The sequence below is a fragment of the Canis lupus genome, chromosome 7 (assembly GCF_003254725.2).
Source record: "Canis lupus dingo isolate Sandy chromosome 7, ASM325472v2, whole genome shotgun sequence".
NCBI classification, from domain to species: domain Eukaryota; kingdom Metazoa; phylum Chordata; class Mammalia; order Carnivora; family Canidae; genus Canis; species Canis lupus.
In genome coordinates this window covers 66,097,163-66,113,901 of record NC_064249.1, presented here as the reverse complement: position 1 = coordinate 66,113,901, position 16,739 = coordinate 66,097,163, and the positions used below count along the sequence as shown (strand labels likewise).

Below are 16,739 nucleotides of genomic sequence, written 5' to 3'. Positions count from 1 at the left end.
TCACTTCCACAGTGTGCTTGGAACTGAAGGTGACTTACATTCTGTTGCAGTCCCTTGTCTTGTCAGGGGCTGATATCAGATAACATGAGAGAAGTGGAATTGATCCGTAAAGCCACATTTTGAGCAGTACCTGCTTTAAAGTATCTTCTAGCTTCTGCTTTCCCTTTTGGCTCTCCCTTACCTGCTGAACTAGCTCTAACTTGACTGGAGAGTGCCTGAAGGAGGCTTTTCTTTATCACAGCTTTATGAGACATGATTCCATGCCATTCAATTCACCTATTTAAAGTGTACAGTTCATGGGTGTACTCAGTGGGTTAAGCATCTGCCTTTGGCTCAGGTCATGATCTCAGGATCCTGGGATCAAGCCCTGCATCACATCGGGCTCTCTGCTCTGCAGGGAGCCTGGTTCTCCCTCTCCTTGCTCGTGCTTTATCTCTCTCTCTCAAATAAATAAATAAAATCTTTAAAGAAATGGGTTTTAGAATATTCAGAGTTGTTCAACTACCACCACAATTTCAGAACATGTTTACCTCCCTAAAAAGAAACCCTTTACCATCAGCAGTCACCCTCACTCTCCCATCCCTAGGCAACTACTAGTATACTTTGTCTCTATAGTTTTGCCCTTTCTTTTTTCAAGATTTTATTTATTTATTCCTGAGAGACACAGAGTGATGCAGACATATAGGCAGAGAGAAGCAGGCTCCTTGTGGGGACCAATACAGGACTCTATCCCAGGAACCCTAGGATCACGACCTGAGCCAAAGGCAAAAAAACCCCTGGACCACCCAGGTGCCCCTTAATATTTTATATAAATGATATCATACAACGTGATCTTATATGACTGCCTTCTTTCACTTAGCATGATATTCTCAAGGTTCATCCATGTAATAGCATATCAATAGTTCATTCTTTTTTATTTTTTTAAAGATTTACTTATTTATTTATTTATTTTATTATTTATTTATGATAGGCATAGAGAGAAAGGGAGAGAGAGGGAGAGAGAGAGAGAGGCAGAGACACAGAAGGAGGGAGAAGCAGGCTCCATGCAGGGAGCCCAATGTGGGACTCGATCCTGGGACTCCAGGAATGCGCCCTGGGCCAAAGGCAGGCGCTAAACCGCTGAGCCACCCAGGGATCCCCAGTTCATTCTTTTTTAATGCTGAATAATATCCAGTGATATGGAAATACTACATTTTCCTTACTCATTTATCCTTTGATGGACACCTAGGTTCTTTCTATTTTTTGGTTAATATGAATAATGCTGCTATAAATATTCATGTATAAGTTATTGTATGAAAATACATTTTCATTTCTCTTGGTTATACACATAAGAGTGGAATTGCTGGGTCATATGGTAATTCTATGTTTCACTTTTTGAGAACATGCCAGACTATTTTCCGAAGAGGCTAGGAGGTAATTGTATTTTAACTTTTTGAAGAAGTGCCAGACTCTTTTCCAAGGTGGCTATTTTCCTATTATGCCTAGAGACAAAGAAGTCTGTATGATACCATAAACAAAAAAAGGGGGGGGGGCACTATATAGCTTTCAACAAACTCAATTTTGCCTTTGTAAATTATCATTCCTAAACTAAGCTATAAACATAATGCTTCATAAAGTAATAATACTAGGGAGTGTGTGGCTAACTTGGATTCCCGGATTCCTAGCCTTGAAAACCCATCTGCAGAGAGCAAGAAAAGGTACCATCTACTCCAAGGGCTCCAGGAGCCCTGCAGGAATATCTGAGTGTCCATCTACTGAGACTAGGGCTTTCTGTTTCCTATAGTTAACAGTCCCAGGGAGGGCAATATGCAGGTTTCTCATTTCCCAGTGAGCAAGGCTTTTGGCTTTTCCACAATTCTGCAATGTGTAATTGGAAATGAGGACAAGATGGTAGTGGAAAATTTCTTTCTTATTCTTCTCTGCAGAAGTCATAGTAATCCCTATGAATTCCAAGTACATCACCAACATAATTTCAGCAAAACTTTTCCTTTTGCATTTCTTCCACTCCTAAGAAAACTGCTTACTCTAAATTCCATTTCACCTTTGCCAGTCTTTAATTTCAGTTGGAGAATGTGTCTTCCTGTTTGATCTTTGCTGAATCATCTTTTGTTCTTTGTTATGCCTTCAGGAAGGTCTCATTCTGGATCTGAGCCACATTAAATCCTTTCTGGAACAAGGTGAGGTATAAATAAACATAAGAGTTCCTCTAGTCTGAAATAGTAATTGTTCAGAGCTCTAAGGCAGAAAGGAGGATTATCAAGGGATTTAAAAATATCAAAGATAGTTCTAATAATCAATATTGGCATCTCATTTTTATGATCCATTAGGGTATAAGAAGTACATATTAAATTATAATTAATTTACTCCCTTAAGTTTCTTTTTTAAGGTAGTTATTTTAAAGCATATAATTGTGTTTTTTTTGTTTTGTTTTGTTTTTTGGTGGAGGTCCAGGTGTGCCCGCGCACCTGGAGCCCCCTAAAGCATATAATTATAATTACATTTCAGTTATTTTATATCTTTACTCTTTTTTATGTTAAATTACATTAGCCTTTGTGATACAGATAATTGCTGGGATGGGGTGGGTTGGGGGAGGTATTAGTTCATCAGAGTGCAACCCAGTGCTCTGTATAAGACTCCAGAGACCTGGGACACCTGGGTGGCTCAGTGGTTGAGCGTCTGCCTTCAGCTCAGGGCATGAACCCGGGGTCCTGGGATTGAGTCCCAGATCAGGCTCCCTGTGGGGAACTTGCTTTTCCCTCTGCCTATGTTTCTGCCTCTCTCTGTGTCTCTCATGAATAAACAAAAAGTCTTAAAAAAAAAAAAAAAAGACTCCAGAGACCAAGCTACTCTTACCCATTCACTTAGAACTCTAAATTCTTTAACATTAAATAGAAGTTTTATAAAAAAAATAGAAGTGCTTATTTGTTTACAATCCCTTAGTAAGAACACGAAGTGTTCTTGGAGGTTTTTCAAAAAACCAATAAACGTTATGGTTAAAAGTTACTGGGCTGCTGCATTCTTTCAAAGCAAATTTCCAATTAACTTTCAGTGCTAAGGGTAGAAGGCTTTCCAAGCTTCTTGCTCTTCCTTTTCTCTCCTCCTTCCTCTTGGTTGTGCTCTAAGACTCTATCCACAGACCTTGCCCTTTTGGTGTTCAAACTGTCCCTAAGCAATCTCAGCCAGTCCCGAGTTCTAGGCTGCACTTGTGTGCCCCTGCTAATCTGTTTCTTTCTGCAGCTTGTTTATCTTTCCTGAGGCCCAGTCTACTATATCCAACAGTTTAGTAGAAATTTACACCTGAATGATCTCAAAGAACTTGAAACATCTAAAACTAATTTTTTAACCCCTTAAATCTCATAAATTCTCCTAAATTTCCCATTTCAGCAAATATCAAAGCCTTTTACCAATCAGCCAAGCTAGAAATGTTGGCCTTGACTCTTCTCCCTTTGCTTCCTTGCAATATGATTAATATCCTTTCTGCCTTGTGAATACCCTTCATTTTTGTTCTCTCCTCTTTCTTCCTCCTACCTGTTTTTAAACTCTGGGTAAATCTGGGGCACCTGAGTGGCTTAGTTGGTTGGGTGTCTGCCTTCAGCTCAGGTCATGATCCCAGGGTCCTTGGATTGGGCCTAAGGTTGGGCTCCCTGCTCAGCGGGGAGTCTGCTGCTCCCTCTCCTCTGCGCTCCTGCTCTCTATCTCTCTCTCTCTCAAATAAATAAAATCTTTAAAAAACAAAAAAACTCTGGGTAAATCTATAGTAACTTCTTTCCAACTGGCCTCCCAGCCTCCAGACTCCTTCCATTCTATCTCTTTTCTACAACTGCTGCCATGGTTCCCTCTCTCTAAAACATGGACACGATCAAATTATTTCATATGTCAATTATACCTCAATAAAGCTGAAAAAAATGTTAAATGTCAATGGCTCGACAGTACATTCCTTGGATTCTACATGATTCTTCAAAATCTGGCCCTACCCTTCTAGAAGAATCCCCGTCACCTCCTGAATGAGAGGAAATATAATATAATGGTCGAGGACGTAAACACACAGTCAGACTCCATGGATCTGAATCCTGGTTCCGAATTTCCTGGCTAGCACATGTTCTTAACCTACTTGTTCCTCACTTTCTTCAGTTGGTAGATGGGAGTGATGATGGCTATGTTTAACTAAATCATTGTGTTGTTACTACCGTTGAACATTAAGTACAAAAAGACATAACTGACATATTCTAAGGACTCAGTAAACGTTAGATAAAATTGTCATCATTATTCCTCCATCAGTCAGTACATGCTCTTAAATCTCTCATTCTTTACGCTGAGAAAGCCTCTCTATTCCCTCTCTGGGTTTAATACCACAGCCTTCAAGATCCAACTCAAACTTGCCTCCATTATCATGTTCTTGCACCTCCCCCAAGCAGTTGGTTATGCCTTTTCTTTGTATATCCTCTCAAGATCACATTCAGCATTGTACTGCATGCATATATTTTCAAGTATCTGAACTCTGTCCTACAACTTAAGTGAAAGCTCCTAGGGGTTAAGGTTGTAGCTAATATCGTGTCCTCACCTTGTCTTGAGGTGAGGTGTCTTGAGGTCACCTTGTCTTGTCACCTTGTTCTCACATTGCCTTGTCTACTGTCTGATTTAATAGGCATACAACACAGCTTTGCTGAACGAACAGATCTTTGTCCCTTACTTTATGAGACTTTAGTTTGCAGCACATTATCTTCTTGAGAGCTTCAGACCATTTGCTCCTGGTTTTTGTATCCTGGAAGCACCCAGAAGGATACATAGTGCATAAGAGCTGTTCAAAAATGATTTTGCTGGTCCAGGGCCACAGTGACAAATTAAAATCTTTCCCTTTAAGTTTACCTACCATCTGTCTACAAGATTTATAAAGGGCTGGACTAAAGAAGGAAATGTGAACATTCACACCAAACTACTGATTGTGAGGTGCTTGAGAAAGAACATAAACATCTCATAACTTTAGTTTTTGGAATCATATTGACCTTGATTCCCTCCAGGACCTAAGTCCCTGTAAATCAAAGTGTAAGAAGAGCCCCTTCTCTCCAAAGTTCTCACAAAGTACCGACATTAGTGACATGATTATTATACATTTTTATTTCTAGCATGACTTAATTAATTACAATCTTAATATTACTCTCTATCAATGGGTCCAAAAACAAAACAAAATAAGGTTCCTTTCAATTCTAGTAGAATTGTCTTTGACCTGTTGTAGTTGTAAGGATTAACAGTTGAAATCCTTCAAAAAAATTTCAGTGAAAAAAAAAAAAATTTCAGTGAATACAGGTTCTCACTTCAACTCACAGGTTCAAACTCAGATAGAAAGATAATTTTCTACTTGGTGGAAGAACCTCTAGTTAGAACTTAAGGGGTCAGAGGGGGAAAAAAGCTGAGTAAATAAAAAGATTTAAATAATATTCCCCTGTGTAAACGTTGGCTGACAAAACAGGTACATAACATAGCACAATCCATTTCATGACAAAAGTAAATTTCTTAAATGAAAAAGAAATGTAGATAAATATCTATTGATGTCAAAATATCATAAGTATAAAAGTTATAAAATAGAATCTTAGTTTCCTTAAAAATAGAAATATATTATATGTAATTTCCTTATGACGTACAATCTGGATATACATAGACTAAGGGGATTCCCTGGTTGTATGAGTCTTACAGATTTCCTTTTTTTTTTAGCTTGAGTTCTCTCCATTTAAACAAAACAAAATTTCCTTTTTTGTTGTTGCTTATCTGTATTTTTCCACCATGAACTTGTATACAGTTATTTTATTTATTTATTTATTTTTGTATACAGTTATTTTAAATTAAGAATGTGCTTTTCATCAAAAAACTAGAAATAATTATTTTAAAAATTAAGCGATTGTCATTAATTTAGAGTTACTTACCAAGAGGTTCTCCCCTGCCACTCCTCTGTTGTTAAAAACCACACATCTAAAAACCAGGAAAGTAATGTCTGTTATTTTTACACGTAATTCTTGCTCACAATACATATGAAAATCATTTTAGCAGCACTGTTTTAGGGTACTAAGAGATTTTTAAAGATCTGTTCCACAGACATGAGAATGTTTGGCAATTTCATCTAAATGCATTAAAATATATTTCCACTTCTCTAACTTCTATATATGAGTTCAAATCTGAAAATTGTATATTGAAGGGATGTTAAATTTTCCTACAAAAAGCAAAAATTTTACAACTTTTTCCTGTGCATATATGTGTAGGCCTCCAATAAATGTCATTAAAACACTTCTAAACACAAGTCTTATTTATTTACTTATAAAGTTTTTATTTTTCTCAGTAATCTCTACACCCAACATGGGGCTCAAACTCATGATGCAAGCTCAAAAGTCACACGCTCCCCATAATGAGCCAGCCAGGTGCCCCAATACAATCAAATTTAAACATTTTTTTGCCTCCAACTAAAAAAAAAAAAAAAACACCACCCAAAAAACACAAAGGTCCTCTACCTATTCTATTTGTAAGACTAGCAAGTATCTATTCCTATTCTAAGAAATAGCTATTATTCCCTCAAGACTTGACAAATACAGAGACTGGAATTTTACCTGAGGTAAAAACATACCACAGGTAGGAGCCTGACATCTGAGCTGGTAGAAAGAGCCCCCACTAGGCTACTGCTTGGTGTTCAGTTGACCTAAGGGAGGAAAGACAAACTGTGTTTCCTATTATCTTATTTGCCTCTCCTGGGTCAATGGTCATATGCAAAGGGCTTAGAGCAGTGTTGGCTCATGGTAAGCATACGGGAAAGTCAGCTATTAGTAGCAATGTTAATTGTAGTGACATGGTAGCTTTAATAAGTCATTCTGCGCTTAAATTACTTATTCTTATTTAACTCTTGGTCAACCAGAACCTCAGATATGTATTTTTTGCCATCCTCAAACCAAATCCTGACTTGTGTCTGCAAGGATTCTCTTTGAGTGAATCTATCTTCATGTTGATTAAAATTCATTTTGTTTTCCTCTGCATATTTACCCAATCAAGGCCACTTAAGGTTCTAACTCCCTTCTTTCAGGGTGGTGCTTATCATTGAATGGGTTCTAAGTCCTGATAAACTGTCTTACAGAACATTCACAACTAACTCCTATGGTGGGGGGAGGGGTTTGATTTCAATGTGGCATTCAGGGTATGTTTCTGCAAACTTTCATCTGAAAGTTCATATAAAAATTTTATTAGGCCCAACTGAAAAAAAGGAAATGTTTAAAATATCAGAAATCTGATTTGAGAAAAAGCTAGAAATATTACATTGTATTGACTAGTCAAAGAAAGATCTTAAATACACTCTGAAAACATGTGGAAAAGTTGGGAGTAGGATCAGTCCTTAATCTTTTCTTGCTAAAAAGAATGACAAGACAGGGGCACCTGGCTGCCTCAGTTGGTGGAGTGTGCAACTCTTGATCTTGGGGTTGTGAGTTCGAGCCCCACACTGGGTGTAGAGATTACTTAAAAATAAAATTTTTAAAAAAGAAAAAGAATGGCAAGACAGGCTAGACATAAATAAAAATTTATGCTGGCCACATGCACTTACTTGCACTTAAGTCACGCAAGAATTGAGGCTAAAGTTGATGGTGACCTTGAACCTTGAAGCTCCTAGTTATCCAGAAAAGAACCATCTTTAGAGAGCAAACACTAAATAAAGATTAAAATGGCTTCTGAGGCAAGATGTCATCATGTGACTGCCACTGAGAGAAGGGAACAGAACTAGTGAGGGCAAAGAAAATGATGATCTGCAAACTCATGAAAAACAGTCTGTACATCTGGGATTTTCTCCCAGACTCAGACTGGGATATCTGCACTTTCCTTCAGGCAACTTTGAAAAGTAGATCATAGCTCTGGTATCTCTTGCTAGAGAAGGAAATGTACCAACCTCTCCACAGGCATTTGTTCCTGACAATGTTCAATCAGTAGCAGTCATCACTGTATATACTTCTAGCCTTGGAAATTGGGCAGAGAGATAAGGAAGAATGAGGGAGAAAAGCTGCTAGAGAGGAAGGCAGAATGATGGCTGCCATTCTGTCCTTTTTTTCTTCACTCCAGTTAGTGGCAAGTAACCAGCTTTTTCTTTCATCTAACAGCCCCTTTTCTACCCCAATAGCTGTCAAGAAACACTACATATAACGCTAAAACAGCTGATTATACAACTACCACTCCTAAGACATTTGATAAGCCTCTGTTAACTTTGTAACATCTCTCTCTCCAAATAATTTTTACAATTTCTCCCAATTTTTTTGATCTATGACTTTATTTTTAATTATCTTAAGCCTTCTCACAGAATTCACAAATTTGTGCTGCTGATATATCTCTTCTACTTTAACCCATCTAACCAGTTGGCAAAAGCACCATTACCAATCGTATACATATGGTACTTCCGTGGTTATGTTTTTGAATAGCTGTTTCGAAGATGATCCTGAATTGTAACTTAGTCTGACTTAGTAAAGAATTCCCAAGCTAAGTCTGCTGCTTTATCTTGTCACACTGAATTTTAAAAGCATCTGACCTTAGAGATCTATAAAATGTGAGAAGTGTTAAATATTCTTTAAGATTATACATAAACCACACTAAAAAATGCCTTTAACTAAGCAAAAGGCGACATTTTATTCACTTATTTATTTAAAGGCTGTATTTATTTGAGAGAAAGAGAGAGAGAGAGAGCACGCATGAATGCAAGAGTGGGAAGAGGGGGGCAGAGGGAGAGGAAGACGCAGACGCCCTGCTGAGCTGGGAGTCCTGCGACATACATGACATGGTGGGAGCCGGGGAAGCTTGATCCCAGGACTCTGGGATCATGATCTGAGCAGAAGGCAGAGGCTTAACTGACTGAACCATCCAGGTGCCCCAAAAGACAACATTTTATATGCAGGGAATTTTAATTAATTGGCATAGTTAAGACCAAAAAGATAAAGTAGACATTGCCCTCTTATCTTTAGCCCTTGCCTTTAACAGGCTAACGAACACAATTTGAAACATAGCTGAATCTTGCTGTTCTGTGAGACACAAGGGATTTCCTCAGTATTTAAATACATTAATATAACCACTTATAAAAATCTACATATAAAACCAATCTCCTATAAGTTTAGAGATGGCATTTACCATTTCTGTGAAAAGCTGAACATTACTAATCAATTCCATATTTTTAGAAGGGGGAAACAGTGACAGCACATGCTGAACCAGAATTACTATCAAAGTTCAAAAAGCTGATCATATTCATTTAACCACAAGCCAATCTTATTTAAATCAGGACTGTCCAAAAGAAATATTCTATCAGCCATTCATGATCTGAATTCTGGTGAATGAGATCAATTTAAATATGGTATACATAAAAAAAATCATGAGACATTTTTTTTTGTAATAAATAAGGCAATGGCCAACTATTACTCCTTAGTAGCTTTTTTGAGATAAGCTACCAAGTCTGCTCTTTTCCTTTAGTTTTTTTTTTAAAGATTTTTATTTATTTATTCATGAGAGACAGAGAGACAGAGAGAGAGAGAGAGAGGCAGAGAGAGACACAGGCAGAGGGAGAAGCAGGCTCCATGCAGGGAGCTTGATGTGGGACTTGATCCGGGGTCCCCAGGACCACACCCTGGGCTGAAGGCAGCGCTAAACCACTGAGCCACCTGGGCTGCCATCTCTTCCTTTTCTTAAAACCAGCCAAGATCATTTTTTTAAAAATATTTTATTTATTTATGATAGACATATATATAGAGAGAGGCAAAGACACAGGCAGAGGGAGAGGCAGGCTCCATGCTGGGAGCCTGATGCGGGACTCGATCCCAGGGCTCCAGGATCGTGCCCTGGGCCAAAGGCAGGCACTAAACTGCTGAGCCACCCAGGGATCCCCTGGCTAAGATCATTTTTGTTTCAGGGATGTATTTCTTGGGGTTCTCCAAATACTCCATCAGTGTCACCTCTCCCCAGGTGATGCCTGTATTCTTGCTGGCATCCCTATAAGAAAATCTAGGGGCCTGACTTGTCTTTTGCCCAAGTAAACTATGGAGATTTGACTCAGCTTTTTGCTTGCCTCCCTTTTCCATGGTATAAGCACTGGGCACACTTCTGAACAAAAGTCTTCTTGCCTTTCTCAACATCACTCATTTTTATTTTTTTTTAAAGATTTATTTATTTTAGAGAGAGAGAGAGCATGAATGGGGGATGGAGCAGAGGGAGAAGAAGGAGAGGAAAAGAATCTCAAGCAGACACCTTAAGGAGCACAGAGCCCAATGTGGGGTTCAATCTCACAACCCTGACATCATGGCCTGAGCTGAAATCAAGAGTTGAACACTTAACCAGCTGAGCCATCCAGGTGCCCCTATATCATCCACTTTTATTTATTTATTTTTAAAGATTTTATTTATTCATGAGAAACAGAGAGGCAGAGAGGTAGAGACATAGGCAGAGGGAGAAGCAGGCCCCATGCAGGGAGCCCAACGTGGGACTTGATCCCTGGGTCTCCAGGATTATGCCCTGGGCCGAAGGCAGTGCTAAACCGCTGAGCCACCCAGGCTGCCCCTATCATCCACTTTTACTTTTTTTATTTTTAAAGATTTTATTTATTTATTCATGACAGATACACAGAGAGAGAGAGGCAGAGACACAGGCAGAGAGAGAGGGAGAAGCAGGCTCCATGCAGGGAGCCGGACATGGGGCTCAACCCTTGGTCTCCAGGATCACACCCCGGGCCAAAGGCAGTGCCAAACTGCTGGGCCACCAGGGCTGCCCTACCATCCACTTTTAAATTGCTCTTTCGTCAAAGAGCAATTTAAAAACAAAGGTGTCCACTCACAAGCTGTATGTTCCACTCTCTAAACTCTCCCAAAGAGGGGTACCTGTGTGGCTCAGTCAGTTAAGCATCTGCCTTCGACTCAGTCATGATCCCAGGGTCCTGGGATTGAACCCTGCATCAAGCTCTCTGCTCAGCAAGTTGTCTGCTTCTCCCTCTCCCTGTCTTCTGCCACTCCCCCTGCTTATTCTCTCTCACTCTCTCAAATAAGTAAATAAAATATTAAAGGGGCACCTGAATGACTCATTGGTTGAGCATCTGCTTTTGGCTCAGGTTGTGATCTTGGGGTCCTAGGACTGGGTCCTTTTATAATGCCTTCTATTTTTTTAGACTTTATTTATTTGAGAGAGAGTGAGAGAAAGAGAGGGCATGAATGGGGGAGGAGGCGAGGGAGAAGCAGGCTCCCTGCTGAGCGCAGAGCAGGTCATGGGGCTCGATCTCAGCACTCCAAAATCATGATCTGAGCCGAAGGCAGCTGCTGAATCGACTGAGTCACCCAGGCACCCTCATTTTTTTTTTTTAAGATTTTATTTCCTGGGATTGAGTCCTGCATCAGGCTCTTTGCAGGGAGCCTGCTTCTCCCTCTGCCTGTGTTTCTGCCTCTCTGTGTGTCTCTCATGAATAAATAAATAAAATCTTTAAAAAAAAACCTCTCCCAATTTTTTTAAAAGATTTTATTTATTTATTCATGGGAGACACACACACACACACACACAGAGGCAGAGACACAGGCAGAGGGAGAAGCAGGCTACACGCAGGAAGTCTGATGTGGGACTTGATCCTGGGTCTCCAGGATCATGCCCTGGGCTGAAGGTGGCGCTAAGCCGCTGAGCCACCTGGGCTGCCCTCTCCCAAATATGTAGGAAATATTTATTTAAATACCTAAATATTTATTTAGATGTTCTTCTCAAAATGGAAATAAAAATTAAAAATTACCAAATAAAGAATGAATCCGGTCTTAAGAACTCTCTGAGACAACAGAACATGTTAAAAGGAAAGCAGGTAAGTCTTCTTTAAGGAAGGTTAAATAAAAGGCATAGAGCTACCATAGCACAAGATTTCTCAACTTTTAGTGCTGTGGACATTTTAAACCAAATAACAGGAGAGGCTATCTATAGCCTCCTTTACTGAAAACCATTATTACAGTGAGATGGACCAGATAGCCTTGAATCTGCTCAAGCCCAGGGATCTGTCAGAGTAAAGAAATTTTATCAGATGACTGTAAGTACTTTCTAGTTCTAAGATTCCACAAGTCTGGGCAGCCCGGGTGGCTCGGCGGTTTAACGCCGCTTTCAGCCCAGGGTGTGATACTGGAGTCCCGGGATCGAGTCCCACGTCAGGCTTCGTGCATGGAGACTGCTTCTCCCTCTGCCTGTGTCTCTGCCTCTCTCTCTCTCTGTGTCTCTCATGAACAAATAAAGAAAAAAAAAAAGATTCCACAAGTCTTTGAGTCTAAGAACAGAATCAATAATCAGAGGGTGGAGTGATTTCAGATAATAATAACAACACATTACCTTGATTATTGTTTGCTATGTGTCAGATCATGTTCTAGGCACTTTATATAAATATTAATATTGGAATAACCCCTTCATTCAAAAATTATTAAACAGACTATTTAATGAACTGAAGATTGAGCTAGAGCTTGTAGGAGAAAAATGAAATATAAATATAAGGTTCCTGGCCTAAAAGAGAGTATAGCCTAGTTATGTTGAAAAGAAATTCATCATGTTTTCAGTTGAACAACTACAATAAATGTAATATCATCAGGCAGTATACAATTCAATGTCCAATGAATGGTGTAGATAATAAAGCCTTGTGAGGTCAGGTTGCACAAAACTGATTAGGAAAGAATTTGTGGGAAAAAACAGATAGTATGCTGAGACTTGAAAAATGGTAAAGATTTCAGAAGAAGGGAAAATATGGGATACAACATGGATTTTAAGAAGTAATGTAAGCAAAGATGTAAGGTAAGAATGTATAACATTTTCTAAGGGATGAGAAAATATATCATCTTAGCAGAAACATGGCTACAAAAAAAAAAAAAAAAAGAAACATGGCTACACAGAGTATAATGACAGAAAAGAAGGATGGAGGGGCACCTGGGTGGCTCTGTTGGTTGGGTTGGGTTGTAATCCCAAGATCCTGGGATCAAGTCCCATGTCAGGCTCCCTATTCAGTGGGGAGTATGCTTCTCCTGCTCCCTCTGCCCCTCCTTCCCACCCATTCACGTGCTCTCTCTCTCTCAAACAAATAAATAAAATCTTTAAAAAAAAGAAAAGAAAAGAAAAGAAAAGAAAAGAAGGATAGAAAAAAATAGGTTAGTACCAAAATAGGCATAGGGTTCTGAATGCCAGGTTAAGAAAAGATGACAAGGTGGTTATACTTCCAGAAATGTCAGAGAAGATCTTATTAGGCCAATCCTTCCAATGAACAGTATCTATAAATTATAAAGGCAATGGAGGATGATCAAAGTAGGTAGAAACTAAATGAGAGTTGACACTTGGAAGAAAAAAAATGGCATTGGGTGAGCTCCTCTTTTTATAGCTTTTTTCCTGAGGGGAGGCACCAGTTGGTATCATTCAATGATGGATAAATGTCAGATAGAAATGCTATTTCGAAAAAAAAAAAAAAAAAAAAAAGAAATGCTATTTCGGGGGTGCCTGAGTAGCTCAGTTGGTTAAGCGGCTGCCTTTGGCTCAGGTCATGATCCTGGGGTCTGGGATCGAGCCCCATGTCTGGCTCCCTGCTCAGCAGAGAGTTTGCTTCTCCCTCTCCCTCCACCTCTCCCCATGCTTGTTTGCGTGCGCGCTCTCTCTCTCTCTCTCTCAAACACATAAATAAAATCTTTTTTTTTTTTTTTAAAGAAAGAAATGCTATTTCATGGGCTTGAGAAATCAGAAAACAGTTTGGTACATCTATAGCAGCTAGAAAAGATAGGACATTTTCAGAAAAGAGAGAGCCCCAGAGGAAGAATTCTAAATTCTGGGTAAAAACTGAGCCCACAGCTCTAGCTAAGCTTTCATCTATACAGATGTGAGGCTCTGAGCAAATTAAGGATAAAACACTGAATGGAGATTTCAGCTGCTCTCAACCACAGATGAAATAGAGTTTGAAGTTTGAATTTAGGCAAATTATTTGCCTGATGGGTGCCTGGGTAGTTCAGTCGATTAAATGTCTGCCTTTGGCTCAAGTCATGATCCCGGGGTCCTGGGATTGAGTCCCATGTCAGGCTCCCTGCTCAGTGGAGATCCTGCTTCTCCCTCTCCCTCTGTTTTTTCCCCCTGCTTGTGCTCCCTGGTGCTCTTGCTCTCCCTCTCTCTATATATGTCAAATAAATAAATAGAATCTTTGAAAAATTATCCACCTGATAAGATAAACAAAAATCAATTCTCTTTGGAAAAATATAACAGAATCTAGAGTCTCTACAATGGATCATTCAAAATGTCTACAATACAATCCAAAATTACTAGATCATGAAGAACCAGGAAAACATGTCAATACTCAAAAGATAAGATAGTCATTGTAACTGACTCTGAGATGATCCGTATTTTAGAATTAGTACATGAGGATTTAAAGCAGTTATTAAAACTATGCTAAAGGACATAAAGAAAAAATAAGTTTGTACTAAATTAAAAAAAAAGAAATCTCAGCAGAGGAATAAAACCTATTAGAAATGGAAATTCTATGTCAGAAAATATAGTATATGAATAAAATACTCACTTGACTTACAAATTATAGTTCCAATGTAAAGATGAAAGAGAAATAAAGATAGAAAAAAAATGAGGGACGCCTGGGCGACTCAGTGATTTAATGTCTGCTTTAAGCTCAGGGCATAATCTTGAAGTTCCGGGATCGAGTCCTGCATTAGGGCTCCCTGTAAGGAACCTGTTTCTCCCTCTGCTTATGTCTCTGCCTCTCTCTGTGTCTCTCATGAATAAATAAATAAATAAATCGTAAAAAAATGAATTAGAACCTCAGTGTTTTGTGGTATATTATCACAAGATCTAATACACATATATCTAATTGTGGTCTCAGAAGGAGAAGAAAGAGAATGGAGCAGAAAAATATTTGAGTAAATAATGGCAAAATTTTTTCCAAGGTTGATAAGACAAAAAACTCAAAGTCTCAAGAAGAGGAAGAGAAGCGGTAGGGGAATAAAGGAACAACAAAAAAAAAAAACCCAGAAAGCAAAGAGGAAAATGGTAGGCCTGTATCCACCATATCAACAGTTACATTAAATGAAAATGGAGTAAAAAAATCCAATTAAGATAAAGAAATTCTCAGAATGCCTGGGTGGCTCAGTGGTTTAGTGCCTGCCTTCTGCCCAGCGCATGATCCCAGGATTGAGTCCCACATCGGGCTGCCTGCATGGAGCCTGCTTCTCCCTCTGCTTGTGTCTCTGCCCCTCTATCTCTCTGTGTGTCTCTCATGAATAAATAAATAAAATATTTTAAAAAAATAAATTCTCAGACTGAATAAAAAAGTAAGACTCAACTATATGCTATCTATAAGCAATACATTTTATTTTTTTTTAATTTTTATTTATTTATGATAGTCACAGAGAGAGAGAGAGAGAGAGAGGCAGAGACACAGGCAGAGGGAGAAGCAGGCTCCATGCACCGGAAGCCCGACATGGGATTCGATCCCGGCGCCTCCAGGATCGTGCCCTGGGCAAAAGGCAGGCGCTAAACCGCTGCGTCACCCAGGGATCCCAAGCAATACATTTTAAATATAAAGACAAAGATACTCTGAAAGTTAAAGTATGAAAAAAATGATGAAAACAGTAAGTATAAGAAGGCTAGAGTGGCTACAGTAATATCAGATAGACATCAAAACCAGAGATAAAGACAGACATTTCATAATGGTAAAAGAGTTAAGTCACAGGAAGACTAAATAAAAATCATAAATATATCTGTGACTAATAACAGAGCTTTCAAATACATGAAGCACAAATTGACAGAATTAAATGGAGAAATAGAAAATCCACAATCTTGAATCAGAAAAGACCCCGAATAGCCAGGGGAATATTGAAAAAGAAAACCAGAGCCGGGACATCACAATGACGGATTTCAAGTTGTACTACAAAACTGTGATCATCAAGATAGTGTGGTACTGGCACAAAAACAGACACATAGATCAATGGAACAGAATAGAGAATCCAGAAATGGGCCCTCAACTCTATGGCCAACTAATATTTGACAAAGCAGGAAAGACTATCCACTGGAAAAAGGACAGTCTCTTCAATAAATGGTGCTGGGAAAATTGGACAGCCATGTGCAGAAGAATGAAAGTAGACCACTCTCTTACACCAAACACAAAGATAAACTCAAAATGGATGAAAGATCTAAATGTGAGACAAGATTCCATCAAAATCCTAGGGATCCCTGGGTGGCGCAGCGGTTTAGCGCCTGCCTTTGGCCCAGGGCGTGATCCTGGAGACCCGGGATCGAATCCCATGTCGGGCTCCCGGTGCATGGAGCCTGCTTCTCCCTCTGCCTGTGTCTCTGCCTCTCTCTCTCTCTCTCTCTCTCTCTCTCTCTCTGTGACTATCATAAATAAAAAAAAAAAATCCTAGAGGAGAATACAGGCAACACCCTTTTTGAACTTGGCCACAGAAACTTCTTGCAAGATACATCCATGAAGGCAAGAGAAACAAAAGCCAAAATGAACTACTGGGACTTCATCAAGATAAAAAGCTTCTGCACAGCAAAAGAAACAGTCCACAAAACTAAAAGACAACCTACAGAATGGGAGAAGATATTTGCAAATGACCTATCAGATTAAGGGCTAGTATCCAAGATCTATAAAGAACTTATTTAAACTCAACAGCAGGGATCCCTGGGTGGCGCAGCGGTTTGGCGCCTGCCTTTGGCCCAGGGCGCGATCCTGGAGACCCGGGATCGAATCCCACATCGGG

At 39.3% G+C, this 16,739-nt stretch overlaps 1 protein-coding gene and 1 long non-coding RNA gene across 2 annotated transcripts in view; both read right to left on the bottom strand.

The window, feature by feature from the left end:
* The window catches only part of ABHD3 (abhydrolase domain containing 3, phospholipase), a 51,818-nt gene that overhangs the window by 22,839 nt on the left and 12,240 nt on the right, over nucleotides 1–16,739 (bottom strand). The window contains exon 5 of the mRNA XM_025429678.2: nucleotides 5,919–5,964. Within this exon, the coding sequence (XP_025285463.1) occupies nucleotides 5,919–5,964 (46 nt within the window). The remainder of the gene's footprint in view (nucleotides 1–5,918; nucleotides 5,965–16,739) is intronic.
* LOC125755476 (uncharacterized) lies at nucleotides 930–5,599 on the bottom strand. Its single transcript, XR_007412124.1, has 2 exons — nucleotides 4,562–5,599; nucleotides 930–2,167 (listed from the first exon to the last, which is right to left on the bottom strand). It is a non-coding gene; the product is annotated as an uncharacterized LOC125755476 (long non-coding RNA).